Raw genomic sequence first — 14894 nt, forward strand, 5'->3', positions numbered from 1 at the left:
GATAAAGTATTGAGTGGGATTAGTCGAAGAGAAGTTTTCGTAGCCGCTTTAATAATTCTAAACGTTACCGTGGCTATTTTAAAACGGCCAGCCAAATGACAAATCAGAACTTCTACCATGATACCATCGCGCGTCCCCATGAAATTTCAAGATGAAAAATTAACCTCAATCAACATCGACGTTTTCATATCCTTTCAAAACGAATCAACCTACCGACATTCGAGCCATTCATACGAGAACTACGAATTATCTTGGCCAGAATCCTTTTATGAGGAATTCATTTATCTAAACGCAACGGCTGTTCATCTGAATCGAGAACTTGAAACTGCTCAGCCGCATTCTTCAAGCTACTGGTCAATGCTATGAAGCGAAAAAAGAGATATTAAACTCCTTGCTGGAAATCGAACAAGCGCTTGAGTCCATAAACGTCACAATTCTGTACAAATTCGTTTCGTGGCATAGATCTGACAAGGTCAGGCGTTTTTCTTCTACCCGTCGACTGGGTACCAATGCTGGAAACATGAAAAACTGTGATCAAAATCCATTCAACTATTACACTAGCCAAATGCAGAAAAGTGGGATGAGCACACTGACCAATCAGTGTAAGGACAGTTATAGAATAAGGGGCTAGGCTCTTTCACCCACAGCTCACCAATCAGAGAAAGTGTGCTCTTGAGAGCACCAACGATCGGTTCGATACTTGGATGAGCTCATCTAATGTCTTCGCGCCGGCCAAGCCATAGAAATGGACCGTAACCTATATTGAGCTTCTGTAGGGACCATATTATTTATTGATTTTTGGGTCTCGATGTTTTCATAACGCGAACATTATTGGGACTTTCAGATCGTCTGTAAACCATCTACTGAAAGACTGGTCAATAATGGTCCAGAATTGCGATTTTCTCTTCCAGCCCTCTCGAGATTTACTTTGAGATTTTCCTATGAGCTCATCCAATGTAAATCAAAAGATCCATTCTATGAACACTCGTTCTCACGTCATCCAATTATATGAAGATGAAACAGCAAAATTTTGGAGCAAGGCTCAACTGCTTTACAAATGATCTTCACCAGTGTGGGATCACCTTGTAGCTACTCTGTAGTGGGTCGTTTAAACCCCTGACTTGTTGGAATAAAATCCCCGAAAAGATCCAATTTTAGGACCACAAACGCTCGAGCCACATAGCCCGCAATCCGACCTCGAAAGAATTGTAGGCTTCCTGTCAGTAAGATCGAGAAACCAATCTCCCGACCGATTTCCAGCAATGCCATAGGATTCTGGGCCTTGGCTTACTTGGGACCTCCCTCGGCCATGATGGGCTTGAATATAAAGTCTGCCGATTCCCGCTCCTCGGCTCACCATAATGCTCTGAAGGAACGTCCAATCCTATTGCTCCTTCATCTCTTTAGCAAATTAACAGCGTGACTTTATTGGCTTTTGCCTTGGCACGAGGCATATCAGAGAAATCAGGAAGTCATTTACATCAAACTTTATATTTCTACTCGGTCATTCGCAGAAAAGAAAACTTGGGAAAGTAGTGTGAATCATCGAATTTTAATTGATTCATAACGTCCTGAAACCTGCTTAAGAACAACGCACGAAACCTCTTCCACAGACAAAGTACTATCAAGCAACATGCATATCTCTCTGCAACATATTCTGGTATCGCTGTCTGCAGCAGCCCTCACTTCCTCGGTTGTTGAAGCTATCCCTACAAAGATCCAGCGAGCTTCCGATTCCTCTTTTTTAGCTAAGCGTGCAAGTTCAAAAGATAGCTTAAATCGTGCCGACTTTCAGAATTATGCTTCTTCCGCCATCAACGCTCTCCAAAAAACCTACTGGAATGCTCCAGCTGGACTATGGGGCTCCTATGATGACAGTGGAAAATTCTCCCCACAATGGTGGCCTTCCGCCAATGTCCTTACCATGATGGCAAACTACTATGGAAGATACCCGACCACAGCTACATGGATGCCTGATCTTTTTGCGACAATCTTGACGCATGCTCCAGCGTATGCGAAGGGGTTTCTCAATGATTACTATGATGATGAACTCTGGTGGGTATTGGCTTGGATTCAGGTTTATGATGTGACTGGAAATGAGACTTATCTCAAAGCCGCGGCTGAGATTTATGAAGATCCTAAGAGTGTTTATGGTAATACTCCTTGTGGTGGCTTATGGTATGTTCTTTTCCATTCACTATGGGTCGAATGACCTCCAATCTTCCCTAACACAAATCACGCCATAATCCCTATGCAACTCATCATGTGGCCCTTTCACAAACAATCTTCGAAGCGTCGAGCAAACATACTGACAATAAATCAGGTGGGACAAAAAGCACTCCGGTGTCAACAGCGTAGAAAACGAACTCTACCTCACCGCCTCCGCCAAACTCGCCAATCGCCTACCCGCGAGAAAAAACTCCGAAGGACAAGGTTACTATTACTCTCAGGCTCTCATTGCCTACGACTTCCTGATCACCAATACAACTACCTCCATGAATCCTTCTACTCATCTCTTCAACGACGGCATCTCCATGAACACATGTAAAAACAACGGAAAGATCGTATTCACTTACAATCAAGGAATCATACTTTCCGGTCTCACAGAACTCACCTGGAGCACAAGAAGTCATTCCTACACTGCACTCGCGGTAGAGATCGCCAACTCGGTCATCGAGAAAATGACAACCTCTGCAGGAATCTTACAAGAAAAAGCCTGCGAGCCTAACGCCTGTAATGGAGACGAACAGCAATTCAAAGGCATCTTTACACGCAATCTCGCATTCATGATCAATAGAGCTACCGGAATGGATGCCAATATACTCGCTAAGTATCGAGCTTTCCTAGCGCTCAATGCAGAGAGTATCATTCGCGACGATACTAGTAGTGATAATATGCTCGGATTGGTGTGGAGTGGCGCCAACAAACCAGTGTACAGTGTGGAGACTGATGGGAGCGCGTTGGATACGCTTGTGGGAGCGGCCATCACAGCTTTGGATTAGGAATGGAATGAGATAATGACTCGTAATGGGGATCGAAGGAAACGACTATGAAGATATGATAGGGAGGAAGTAATGATGTACCCATTCCTCAGACGCCTTTTCATTTATGAAGCAACTTCCCATCGGAACCTTGCTTATTTATTGCTGAGAAAGCAAAGCGTGGATTCTGTTTTTCTTTCTTTTTTTTCTTAGCGGCGGGATAACAGATACCACTTTGCATTTGTATTATTTATCTATCATCTTCCATCTCCCATGGCGTTTGGGGTTACGGGCTGGAAAATACATCATCTTGACTCTTTGGGGAGTTTCTTTGAGATGGACTTCAGTTGAATGAAGTATGATGATGATCATTTAGTCTGAGACTTGATTAATCATTGCTTCTTTGAGATTGCTTGCATGTGTACAGGGATGTGGGTGTGGATGTGGATTTGGGAAGAGTTCCTACCTGTATATTATTTTAATAGCATTGCATTTGCACATACATATAAACATACATACATATTATACATACATACATATTATACATACATACATCTTCCACCATGACAATCTATACATACACATACATACACATTCCACCATTCACTATCCATCATCCATCATCCATCACCTATCACCCATCAAACAAATCCCAATACATCCCATCCATCCCCGTCCAAAAAAATCTAGGAACCCCCCCCCCCCCCCCCCCCCCCCCCCCTCTCAACCCAAGAAATCTAGAACCCTCCCCACCCAACACACCAAAAAAAAAAAAAAAATATCGAAACAAAAAAACCCCCCATCCGCACGTTAGAGATAAGAAAATGCATGATATTGAAGAACGAAGAACCATGTAACATATCATATATATGATAAGTGTAAACCATCCTCTCGCTTATCGGAAAAGAGCGGGACCACTTCTGTGGAGGGTATTTCCCTGTTGTGTTGTTTGGTGTGGTGTGAAGTATGAAGTGAAGTGAGCTATGCTATGCTATGCTATGCTATGCTGTGTGTAGAGTGTGTGTTTGGTGCGTTTTTGGTATATGTGAAACGGGGGGGTTTTTTTTTCAGAGGGTTGTTTTGATATGGAAGTGTGTTTAAATGTGCGGGTTGTGTGGATGATGATTTTTATTGTTGTATTATTTTATTTTTTTATCTTTTGTGAGAGTGAGGTAGAGTGAGGCAGATATTGTTGAGAATGTAGATGAGTTTACTCGCTTTTCTGCAGGGGGAACTTTCGATGTAAATGTAATGAGCAGGTCAAATAAGATAATGGGCGATGACATATCAACGAGGATGAAAAGCAAGATGGGTTAAGAAGGTTTTAAAGACGGGCGAAGTAAGCTCAAATGACGGTGTTATGAGATAGAAAGCACATCTCACAAAGAAGTCCGATGATATGTAAAACATTGCGAAACTTTTTCTATTTGAAGTGTACGAATATCATAGATGCATCAGAAGCTAGTTTGAACCTCATGATTCCCCTATAACCTAGATTCGACTTCCTCATGCTCTTATATGCTAGAAGCGCCATGTATGTTTCCTATCACCCATTGATTCGTATGAAATTATTTCTTCGCGATACTTGAATCCGAATTCCCTAGCAAATGCATTTCGAAATCCTTAGAAACCATTAATAAGAAATCAAAAGCGAGCCAGCCGGCCAACCACTCAGAGCATGAGAGTAACAGAGCCGGCGTTTTGACTAGTGATTGAGGAGGATATGAAATGCAAAGCAAAGTAAAATAAACTACATCGTGATGAATCATCAAGATAATTTTATCGAGCATAGCTCCAACATTTCCATCATAAATTTATTCTGAGCTCCTCCTAAAATAGGATCCTTAGGACAGTCAGAGTTACCAATATCTTCTGCCGCGCAATGCATAAAGTCTTGGAACCAGTTTCCGCCAGTTTCTCCTTCATTCCATTGAACATCGCATTTGCGAATTGTGTGCCTGGATTTAAGCAAGACTTCCTCCTTCGAATCATCCGTGAAGAAACAGCTGCCAGTATGGAGCTTTGCCATGGGTCTGTGTGCAACGAAACTCCATTGTAGAACACGATTGATTGATTTATACACCTGGAAAGGAGTCAAACTGTAGTTCTTTGTTCCTGGTAGAGGCCACAGATTGCGTTCCCTTAGACGTTTAGTCATAAGCCCATACATGGCCAACGGGCATAACTCTTTGCATGGACTGCGCATATTGCTGTTCAAAAGTTCTTCCATGAAGTTTGCCGTAAATTTTATCAGGCAGTGAATCATATCCTTACGCAAGCGAATGATTGTATCTATTGACTATTAATGCAACGAAAATTCATTTGTGGCATGAGGCTGACCTGTGATTTCAAGAGGTAATGGACTCCCTGCCAGATCCAGCGGGGAGGGTTTGCCGTTTAAGGGGACATGTACGCTGATAGCTGGCACATCCATCAACAAGAACCTTCCATCATTGCCAATGTTTAGTCGCAGTGCTAGACTTTTCATCATATTGTAGTATATGCTCTTCTTCATTTCGAAGTGAGGAAAGGAGAGGAAATGGAGGAAAGACGAATTTCTTCTGAACTGGGCTGGCGAAGCAAAGCGCATGTGAAGATAATTTGAAAGTGGTTGTTTGTCCACCGTGCTTGGCTTTGGCTCGAACATCGCCGTCTTCAAAAACGAAAGGGTGCTCCTGATTTTCCATTTCGTTGTGTTGGAAGTTGCATTGGTTTTGTAGTCGCAGTCGTAGATGTGGTTGTATTTGTAACGTGGCTTGTTGTTGTCGTTGTTGTATCGAGAAGGTCTTGAGGTTTCCGAGCTTCTGAATAAGTTTTACAAGCTTAGCGCGTTCCCCAACTCGGATAAACTAGGCCCGGTAAATGAATTAAGACTCCTGAAATTCACTTTTTGAGTTTATTAAGATGAACTTGTAGTTGTTTACTAATTCCCTCCTCGCCGGCTCATCCATTTTCTCCATTCAGCACCGAACGTTCCATCATGATTCCCAGCTTTTTCTCCTTGATCAAACTGTGCAGAGTGGTCTCCACCTACTTTCATTCCTGTCATCATCCCAACTTCCCCAAGTGGTATCATGCTAACTCGCCCATGTGCACACATGAAAGGAAACTTGCAATTGGCCAATCTTTTCACCAATTCCCTACACTCGTCGACACCAAGCTCATCATTAAACATGATTGCAGTCCTACAAGCTCTACTATTCAACAGCTCCAAGATGCCCTTTGGGATGTGAGCTATCCTCTCAATCCAAGTGGATTCTGGGGTGATGGCAGGATGCGACGTTGGATGCTCATGATACGAATAAAGCTCTGTACGGAGAATATGAAGGAGTAAGCTTGGATTTGCAGCAAGCCTGGCAGTTATCAAAGGCGGGAGTTGTTGAACGGTGATACTGGTACCCGTTGGCGAAACCGAATAAATGATTCCCCAATAGGAAAAATGTTTCTTGTGGTTACGAAAAAGTTGAGAATCTTTAGTTGAGATATCACAGCTGAGGGGCTTCTCAAGAGGGGTAGTGACTACTGATACTGAAGCTGGAGCTACTGAGACTGTGGGGTATGTAAGAAAATCAGACAAAAGAGCTTCTATTCGAACTCGTTCGTCTGCTGCGTGCTGATCAATAATCGCGAGAAGAGTATTTGAATACTTTCCATCCACAGATCGCCTTTGTAGCTTAGCTAGAATGAATTTCTTATCTACTTGTGAGATGATCTCTGCATCTCGTAGAGCATCCTTTGAAATGCGCCCATGAAGTCCTGAAGAAGTTTCTTTGAATGCCCTCTCGATTTCAACTTGGGAACAATATTGATGACGACCATGTATAATCTCTTGTGTCTCCAGATTTAAGCCATCAACGGATACTTGAGGTATTGAGGGTTCAACAGGAGCGAAAATTGGATTCTCCCACCTGTTCAAGATGTCATCGATCCACGGAATCGGTTGCTTATCGCTTATGCGAGACCTTTTGGCCACATTCAAACGAGAAGATGAATTGGAAACAAGTTGTGTCTCGTTCTTTCTGTCCTCCTTTTTTTCGGATACCACAAGGCCCGTTCGCCGGTTTACTAGAGATTTGACCTTGTTTGCAGGATTGACCCATACAACCAATTCATCCCCACTTGCGTCTGATTCTTGCACTTCATTAACGAATGGTGTTGCTTTGGAGATTGATGCTTGACTTTCTTCGAAAGGGCAGCGAATCAATTGTCCCGATTTAGAAATCAAAGGTGTTGCTGCTCGCGCCTGCGGCTTCGAGCTAACTTGTGCTGGTGTGCTTGAACTTTCTGGCATATATGTAGATTTTGTATGTGGATGTTCAATCCCAGTTTTGATTTTTGACCAGGACCCAAAAGGAGAATCAAACGCGAAGCGCGACTGACGAAAAGAAGGAAGTTTTACTTTCGTTCCCAGCGTGTCTATTCTTGCTCTTTTCTGGCCGTGGTTCTCGTCGACAATACTGGAAGACTCCGGCGTAGCTGAGGAATCAATCATATTTTGACAAGGCCGGTTGGCCTTAGTTGGTCCAATTTGATCCTGAAGTTTTGAATTTGTCGATGAAGTGGCCAAATCTAATTTCTTAGATCGGTTCCCACGTGCCAATTTCGGCCGAAAATGATTCTTGGCCAAGAATTCTACAATAATCGCCTGCAAAAACTCCAGAATATTGTCAAGAGTATTCCGCTTCTCGTCTAACACGTCGTCAAATTTGAATCTTGAATGGTTTGATGAATCGACCTGGTGAACATTGATGTAAAACATTGGCCATCGATCAACACTCTTCCTCCCCCCCTTCAGCTCTTTGTGGGTGTACCCATTATCCTTATACCTTCGGTCCTTGGACCTCCTTTTCAATTCAGTCTCATCACACTCATTTACCTCCTCTTGATTTCCGAAGGAGGATTTGAGAAACCAACGATTAATTTCTTCGTACAGAAAACTACAGTTGTCCTGGGAAATCAGAGGATCTATCCCAAATGCTAGAAACTGTACGTGCTTGGTTGCATTTGGGATCAGAGAAATCGCGCCATTGACAATTAAGCTTGACGTGGAACCACTCACAGGTATCCAGGATGACTTTTCATCAATTGCGATATATGAGGCTTTGGAAAGTATACTGCAAGTATTAAAAAGATCAACACTACCAACCGGGCGCCATTCAGAGTTTGTAAGAGATCTTCGGATGGTAAATTTCTGTTCTGTACCAGTTTCCATTATAGATACCGATACATCTTTTGGCCATGCGAGCAACAGCGAGACAATATCTTTACGTAAACCATCCCGCACCTGAGCAACAAGCTGCCGGTTCTCAGAACCAATCGCTCTCTGCTTTACACGTACTGGCATACTACCAAAGAGATTTCTGACAGTTACACGTGTACCATGTTCAGAAGAAGCAAGATGATGTTGATCGGGGGCTGGGGTTTGGCGTGACACAATTTCGGATCTATGCATATTTATCGAATTGTGTGAGTGATGCAGGTGATGATGCGAAGTAATTGAGAGTAAGGACAAAGCAGATAACGAGGCAATAAACGTTCCATGGCCCCCATAAGTTGGATTCGAGGCATTTAGCTTCGAAGAATCTGGCACAGGTGAGTTATATTTCTGGGTGTATCAGGAGGTACGTGATAACATACGATAGAGCTTTCCCAGACCTCCAATCTCACCGAATTCTGATGGCAATATACCAAGTCCATTGTCCTCTACTGTACAATTTCCACGGCTATAGTCTACATCAATATCGATCTTGGAGCAACAAGCATCCAGACAATTCTTAACAAGCTCAAAGATGACACCATTAAGGCTAGTAATGGTTGAAGAGGATTTTATTTGTGCTATTACGTCTGAAGGCAATGGCTGTATAGACATGATGGAAGCAATGGACGGGTTATTCAACGTGAGTATGGAGACAAAAACAGATTAGATACCACGATGTATGTGGTTCAAATCATATTGCTCTGGAGGAAAGAGTAGAATGAGCAAGAGCCATCGAGCAAAATCATGTGAATCATTCCTTGGAGTACGAATGATCCATCGTATAAAGAAAACGCCATCGACGTTGAAAACCTTACATGTATAAGATGAGGAATAGCGACCAAAGCTGTCCGGAGATGTCAGTGAAGTATAAATGAAAATCTTTTAACTCTCGATGTTAGAGCATCAAAAGCATTCGAGCAGATGACAAATCAATGTTAAGCAATCAATCCAATTGTACATCACGTGTCCAGGTCTCGAGCCGACACTAAGCCTGAGCGAGACTAGCTGGCTCGCACGCAGTCGCAATTACCGTGGTGATTATGACGGTCGGAGGTTTAGATGTGAATCATCCGAAGGGCAAGCTGCAGCTTATGTAAGAGAGCATTCGGTCGTGTGATTGGCTGCACTGATTGATCGATCAAATCACGCACCAATCAAGCACCAAGGGTTTTGGGCACTAGAGAAGAGACCTTGGGTTGAAGTGATGATCATTAGAATGAACCAGCGAGTTTCTACTCAAGCCAATTAATTCATCATTGTCGTCTGGACTTCTTCTTTTCTTCTTATCATTGTGTCAAAGATAAAGGCATCAAGCTCCATTCGAATTCCCATATCCAAAAGAGAATCTCAGTGTCTCATTACTCTTACGTCTTGCTTCTTCTTTCTTTCTTTCTTTCTTTCTTATCATCTGCGAGGAGAAAAAGGGCAAGGCAAGGCAAGGCGAGGCGAAGCAAATCAAAGGGAAGCACCGAGATAACACATCAAAATACGATAATCAGGCCGTTTGGAATCCACAGTCGAATCTCTCCCTTCCATTCTCCAGTCCTCAATTTTTAAATCCTCTCCACGCTTTCTACATCTTCGCCGCATAACACCGCTTCGAGCCAAGTCAGACATTCAAGTTTCGCACAATGGCGACCACGGAGTTAGCACAGCAACAACAATCTCCTACAAACTCACAACAACATGGTATGAGCCACATTACAGTTCCATTCTTGTTCCCAACCGCACAGTCTATTTATCACAATCATACTATTAGTTGCTTGTGCATAACACATCCTCTCGCTTTTGCCTGACTCTTATCTTCAGGTTCTCATCAACTAACCGATATGACAGACCGTTCAGATCAAGTAGGAGGACGTCGCAGGCCATTTTCAACATGGATGAAAAAGTTCACTAATTTCAAAAGTGGCTCTTCGACTGCAAATTCCAATCAAACCACTAATGGAAAACGAAATGGTCAACCAACAAAGGCGAGCTTAAAGAAACAATCTCCTTCGAAAAACAACAACCCATATCCAGAATCTGGTCGCATGAATGGTACCGCGGCAGCGCCGGCCTCTCGCGATCGTCACTTGTCATTCTCAACCGTACCAACCGGTAACTCGGTCAGCACCTCATCGTTGGAAAGAAGTAGAAGATCAACTCGATATTCCGAGGATGGACAGCCACCGCCAACAATTGGAAACAAATCAGTAGCTCCGACAACGGGCGAGGAACACGATGTTGCAAGATCAGACATTGCGGCATCCCATGCGCCATCTTCAGGCGAAGCTACAAATGGTACAATAGGATGCGGGGTTAGCACTGGTAGAGGAGCTGATAGCACATTTTCTTCTCCGGCACCCTCTGTCAGATCTTTGACTACAACTCTTACAACGATTCATTCTGCTGGAGCTCCCGGTACTACTGTTTCGCACAATCATGCCTCGAATAACACGCAAGGCATTCAATTCACACACCAATTTCCCACCTCTCCACCAGCCACAGCCTTACCCGCACATTTGGCCCCACAAGGTAGTGGAGGTCACCCTGCAACATACAATACAGCCACAGCAAACAATCTCCTCACAGATAACGCATCTATCTTGACTTTGGCTTCATCTTCTAAACGCAGACGCAGGCGATCTATGGATACTGATGCATCTGTTCGTGCTTTGGCGCCATCTTCGGTCTTTGGTGGCAGTCGTGAAAGTCTACCATTGAGTGTATTGAGTGCTACAATTGACGGTTCCACAATCACATCTCCAACTGGTCTATATCAACCACGTCCCATCGCCAATGAGAGAGCTAGTATTTACTCTTCGACAGGCGTGGCTCCGGCTTTACCGAGTGAAAGGAATAGCTATTACGCGAACAAACAATCTTTAGCAAATGATGGTGGAAGCGTGAAGAGTGGGTTATTGGGCCATGGCAGGACAGACAGTATCTCTGGAAGTATCGGTGGCATGGCTGCTCCAGGAAGCCCACTAGCTAGCCCACGCGATCCTACAGGCTCTACCGGAAGATTAAGTCGAAGTAATTCGGGCTGGGGTGAAAATGGTGAACTTGTGGTCACGGATACTACGCACACTCTAGACGAAGAAGATACAAAAGACAAAATTGTGAAGGAGGAATTGGAAGAAGAGAGCGTCAAGTAGTTTTTCATAAGGCTGGGTACCTGGAGCGTAGGGAATTTGAGGGTGAGCGATGTTTCAAAATATGAAGATGGATTTAAGGATGGAAAGAAATACGGAGAATGGACATCGAGGAAGATGTAGGTTGGTGTTTGGGTTCTGTGGTTTACGGTTTATGCACCAAAGATACCCGATAATTTTTCATCGAACTTCTAGGTTCTTAATTCCCAAATGTTTCAGTTTGCTGCTTTCGAGAATGCTCATAGGGATGATTGTGTAATCATCGGATGGTTCTGAAACATGAAATATGGTCTGAAGTTTTCCATCTGAAGTAATCTCACATGGGATTATTTATAATCCATTACAATTGATAACATCAGACAATTTCATTGAAATTTCAATACGCATCTGCAAACTCAAGTTCAGTAAAAATGGAACATAAATCCTACCATCCAAAGTGTCTGAGACGTGTTGAGAGCTAGTCCGCACCAGACAAATTCTCTGCATATTGAAAAGATGGATGAAAAGTATGTTTCGGATGCTCATATCGAATACCTATAGCATTCAGAGACTTGATTTCGTTCCTCCTCGTGTCTTTATAAGAAGGGGCCAACGAAGGCGTCTGGGTTAGAAAGGAATACTGATATTACTCTCTCTCCTCTTCGTCACTTGTTACAAGTAAGAATGCCAAGCGATTGCTTACTCATGCTCACATATATCCACGTGACACACTGTTGAGCATGTGTTTTCGTTTCAAGCACCAAGGATCGTGCCAAAAATACCTTTGCAGTGCAGATGCTTTCTCTTGGAATTTCTTTATGTGAAATTTACGTGATAGATTCATGTTCAATGTATACGGCATCTAGAACCGCTTGACCTCGGCTTCGCTTCTACCTGGCTGTTCAGAGTTCCTGTCGGTTATATGAAAGAGGATGAATACTAAGAACATGGAATATACATGTTGCGCGTTTGTCTACGCGTACACTACCTAGCTGTGCAGTGCAGAGACGTAAATAGCCTATTTCGGGTCAAGCACGACTTTTTTCGCTCCAAAAAGAAGTGCCGAGATCAGAGGGTAAACATCCGAAATGTCCGAGCTGTCTGGGAACATGTTTTGGTTAACAGCATGCTTATATGCCATTAATAAACAAGCTTTTGCGTAAGGAAGCTTGACTTTAAGACGAAGGAGACAAATTATCGCCAGCCAACTTGAGGAAATCAAGTGTTTTGATATGCAGGTGGTTCAGAGCCTTCTTTGCAAGTTCAACGTGTGTTCTGGAATTCAATGCATGGAAGTACTAAGCCGACTGGTATTCTGCTGCAATCAATCCGCTTTTACTGGATGAACCAACTGCTCTAGCTCAATACCACCGCATCTAAGCGTCATCCAGGGCTTTGAGAATATATGGAGCATGAAGGTGGCGGTAGACAAGTGCCGAAGCTTGAAACGTATTTCAACGATATTAATAATTTATGAGCCCCTTATTAATATCTTAAGCCATGCGTAAAGGCTCAGATGCTGCCTTGTGCGCAGATACGAAGCTTGATCTGGCAGGAGTCTATAGCAACCCTTTTTTCTCTCGGGACCGAAAAATACGTAGGGCGCGCACCAGTGGGTAGGTAGCTTCATTTATGATTTTTTCCAAGTGAACATATTAAGGAACATGTTTCGTTCTCATAGGAAGTTTTCTCCTTACTCACTTCTCTCTAATTTACATTCTTTTTACAATGAAGCAATTTACTTCTCAAGTCCTTGGGGCTGCCGCTCTCGCTCATGGTGCCTCAGCACAACTTTACAACCAAGTAATTCAAACCAACTACGGACCTGTTCAAGGTATTCCTGCCTTTAACTCTTCCCCAAATGGCAACATTTCAAACTGGGAGGATATCACCGTATGGAAGGGTATTCCATATGGTGCCGATACCTCTGGCGAGAACCGATGGACGGCTCCAAAGAATGCAACACCTTGGAATACCACTCTTCAAGCCAGTAAGATGGGTCCAATTTGCGGACCAGGTAACCCATCTACAACTGGTGGAACTGTTAGCGAAGACTGTTTGAACCTCAATATTTGGTCTAATGGTAACTCTACCGACGCCAAGCTTCCAGTTGTCTTTTGGTCATTCCCTGCAGGTGGTGCTGCCGATCAACCTTTGTTCGACGGTGCCGGAATGGCGTCTCAAGGCATTGTGTTTGTCAATTACAACTACCGTATTAGTGCTCTTGGTTGGCTTTCAACCCCAGAGCTTTCGGAGGAAATGTACAAAGCTACTGGATCTAACAGTTCCGGAAATTGGGGTCAGCTTGATCAAATCCACGCTTTGAAATGGGTGCATGCCAACATCGCTGCATTCGGTGGTGATCCAGACCATATCACCGTCATGGGCCAATCCGCTGGCTCAGCTGCTGTCTACCACTTCGTCAACAGTCCATTGACAAAGGGGCTCATTGTCGGAGCCATCGCCGAGTCAGGAACCCGTGATCCATACGATCCTGAGGCCCTTACTCTTGCTGAGAATTATCGCAACCAGTCTTATGCTCTCGAGTCTGGCTTAGCATATATGGCATCCAAGAATGTTAGCACCATTGCTGAGATGCGAGCTCTCCCTCTCGCCGATCTCGAAGAACCTCTCTTCGGATCCACTTTCTCCGACAACTTCGGCAATGTTCTTGATGGCTATGCTATCCCCGCCAAATACATTGAGACACTTGCCACTGGCCCAGCAAACGATGTTCCATACATCACTGGAAACACCAAAGATGAATCCGGAGCAGCTACAAGCACTAATCTCACAGTTGCCGAGTATGAGGCCGAAATCGAAGCACAATACGGTGCTTACAATCTCTCATCCACATTCTTGGAACTTTACCCAGCTTCAAACACCACTCAAGCAAGTATGGCGTATAATGCTCATTGGCGCGATACTTCTCGTGTCTCCAGTTGGTCTTTCGCCAACCGCTGGTCTGTTAAGTCTAAGTCACCTTTCTGGACATACTACTGGGATCATGCTCCTCCAGGACAAGATCAAGGCGCTTACCATGAGTCTGAAATCAACTATGTTCTTAACAATCTGTACGGAACCGACAAGCCATGGGAAGCTGTTGATTTCGAAATTGCGCTCAAGATGAACGGATACTGGGCGAACTTCGCAAAAACTTTGAACCCTAACAACGGAGGCTCTTACAGAGGAAATGGAACCTTGCCACAATGGAATGCCAATTCCAAGACGGACATGGTGACTATGGAAGTTGGAGATGGATTTGGAGAGGTTCCTATTGGCAGTGCAGACCAAGTTGCTGCTATTACCAAGTACTTTTCCTTCCAAAACCCTGTTTAGATGATGTATGATTATTTATGTGTTGGGTGATCTAATTGGATCTTTACTCAATACTTTCTGTATATATATTCATTAAAAAAGCAAAAGCACTCAGCGAATGAGCGATTCATTCTTGTTTATATATAGCATTCAATTCAAGTCAACATGAGATACGATTGTACTCATGTATCTTAATCGCTGTTCATCTTCCGTTGCTGTATT

General features: G+C 43.6%; 5 protein-coding genes across 5 annotated transcripts; 3 read left to right on the top strand and 2 right to left on the bottom strand.

Annotated features, from left to right (window-relative positions):
* Positions 1–150: 150 nt before the first annotated feature.
* BCIN_04g06150 (hypothetical protein) lies at positions 151–3646 on the top strand. Its single transcript, XM_001557734.2, has 2 exons — positions 151–2178; positions 2324–3646. Exons 1-2 carry the CDS (start codon positions 1634–1636, stop codon positions 3000–3002), a joined length of 1224 nt encoding a protein of 407 aa, XP_001557784.1. The 5' UTR covers positions 151–1633; the 3' UTR covers positions 3003–3646.
* Positions 3647–4395: 749 nt separating this feature from the next.
* On the bottom strand, positions 4396–5657 carry BCIN_04g06160 (hypothetical protein). Its single transcript, XM_024692711.1, has 2 exons — positions 5322–5657; positions 4396–5273 (listed from the first exon to the last, which is right to left on the bottom strand). The coding sequence occupies exons 1-2, from the start codon at positions 5626–5628 to the stop codon at positions 4750–4752; spliced, it is 831 nt and encodes a 276-aa protein (XP_024548492.1). The 5' UTR covers positions 5629–5657; the 3' UTR covers positions 4396–4749.
* A 39-nt stretch (positions 5658–5696) lies between these two features.
* Bcmlh3 lies at positions 5697–9118 on the bottom strand. Its single transcript, XM_024692712.1, has 2 exons — positions 8619–9118; positions 5697–8564 (listed from the first exon to the last, which is right to left on the bottom strand). The coding sequence occupies exons 1-2, from the start codon at positions 8848–8850 to the stop codon at positions 5905–5907; spliced, it is 2892 nt and encodes a 963-aa protein (XP_024548493.1). The 5' UTR covers positions 8851–9118; the 3' UTR covers positions 5697–5904.
* A 338-nt stretch (positions 9119–9456) lies between these two features.
* Positions 9457–11761, top strand: BCIN_04g06180 (hypothetical protein). Its single transcript, XM_024692713.1, has 2 exons — positions 9457–9927; positions 10075–11761. The coding sequence occupies exons 1-2, from the start codon at positions 9870–9872 to the stop codon at positions 11376–11378; spliced, it is 1362 nt and encodes a 453-aa protein (XP_024548494.1). The 5' UTR covers positions 9457–9869; the 3' UTR covers positions 11379–11761.
* Positions 11762–12234: 473 nt separating this feature from the next.
* Positions 12235–14857, top strand: BCIN_04g06190 (hypothetical protein). Its single transcript, XM_001557739.2, has one exon. It carries the CDS (start codon positions 13083–13085, stop codon positions 14691–14693), a length of 1611 nt encoding a protein of 536 aa, XP_001557789.1. The 5' UTR covers positions 12235–13082; the 3' UTR covers positions 14694–14857.
* Positions 14858–14894: the final 37 nt, after the last annotated feature.

The sequence above is a fragment of the Botrytis cinerea genome, chromosome 4, assembly GCF_000143535.2.
Source record: "Botrytis cinerea B05.10 chromosome 4, complete sequence".
Lineage (NCBI taxonomy): Eukaryota > Fungi > Ascomycota > Leotiomycetes > Helotiales > Sclerotiniaceae > Botrytis > Botrytis cinerea.

Excerpts from the sequence above, each read along its gene's own strand:
- BCIN_04g06150 (XM_001557734.2), top strand. The coding sequence starts at position 1,634 with ATGCATATCTCTCTGCAACATATTCTGGTATCGCTGTCTGCAGCAGCC. Across the intron at positions 2,179-2,323 it reads ACTCCTTGTGGTGGCTTATG|GTGGGACAAAAAGCACTCCG; the intron begins GTATGTTCTTTT and ends ACAATAAATCAG.
- BCIN_04g06160 (XM_024692711.1), bottom strand. The coding sequence starts at position 5,628 with ATGTTCGAGCCAAAGCCAAGCACGGTGGACAAACAACCACTTTCAAAT. Across the intron at positions 5,274-5,321 it reads ATTACCTCTTGAAATCACAG|ATACAATCATTCGCTTGCGT; the intron begins GTCAGCCTCATG and ends AATAGTCAATAG.
- Bcmlh3 (XM_024692712.1), bottom strand. The coding sequence starts at position 8,850 with ATGTCTATACAGCCATTGCCTTCAGACGTAATAGCACAAATAAAATCC. Across the intron at positions 8,565-8,618 it reads AGGTCTGGGAAAGCTCTATC|ATTCTTCGAAGCTAAATGCC; the intron begins GTATGTTATCAC and ends CACCTGTGCCAG.
- BCIN_04g06180 (XM_024692713.1), top strand. The coding sequence starts at position 9,870 with ATGGCGACCACGGAGTTAGCACAGCAACAACAATCTCCTACAAACTCA. Across the intron at positions 9,928-10,074 it reads TACAAACTCACAACAACATG|ACCGTTCAGATCAAGTAGGA; the intron begins GTATGAGCCACA and ends CCGATATGACAG.
- BCIN_04g06190 (XM_001557739.2), top strand. The coding sequence starts at position 13,083 with ATGAAGCAATTTACTTCTCAAGTCCTTGGGGCTGCCGCTCTCGCTCAT.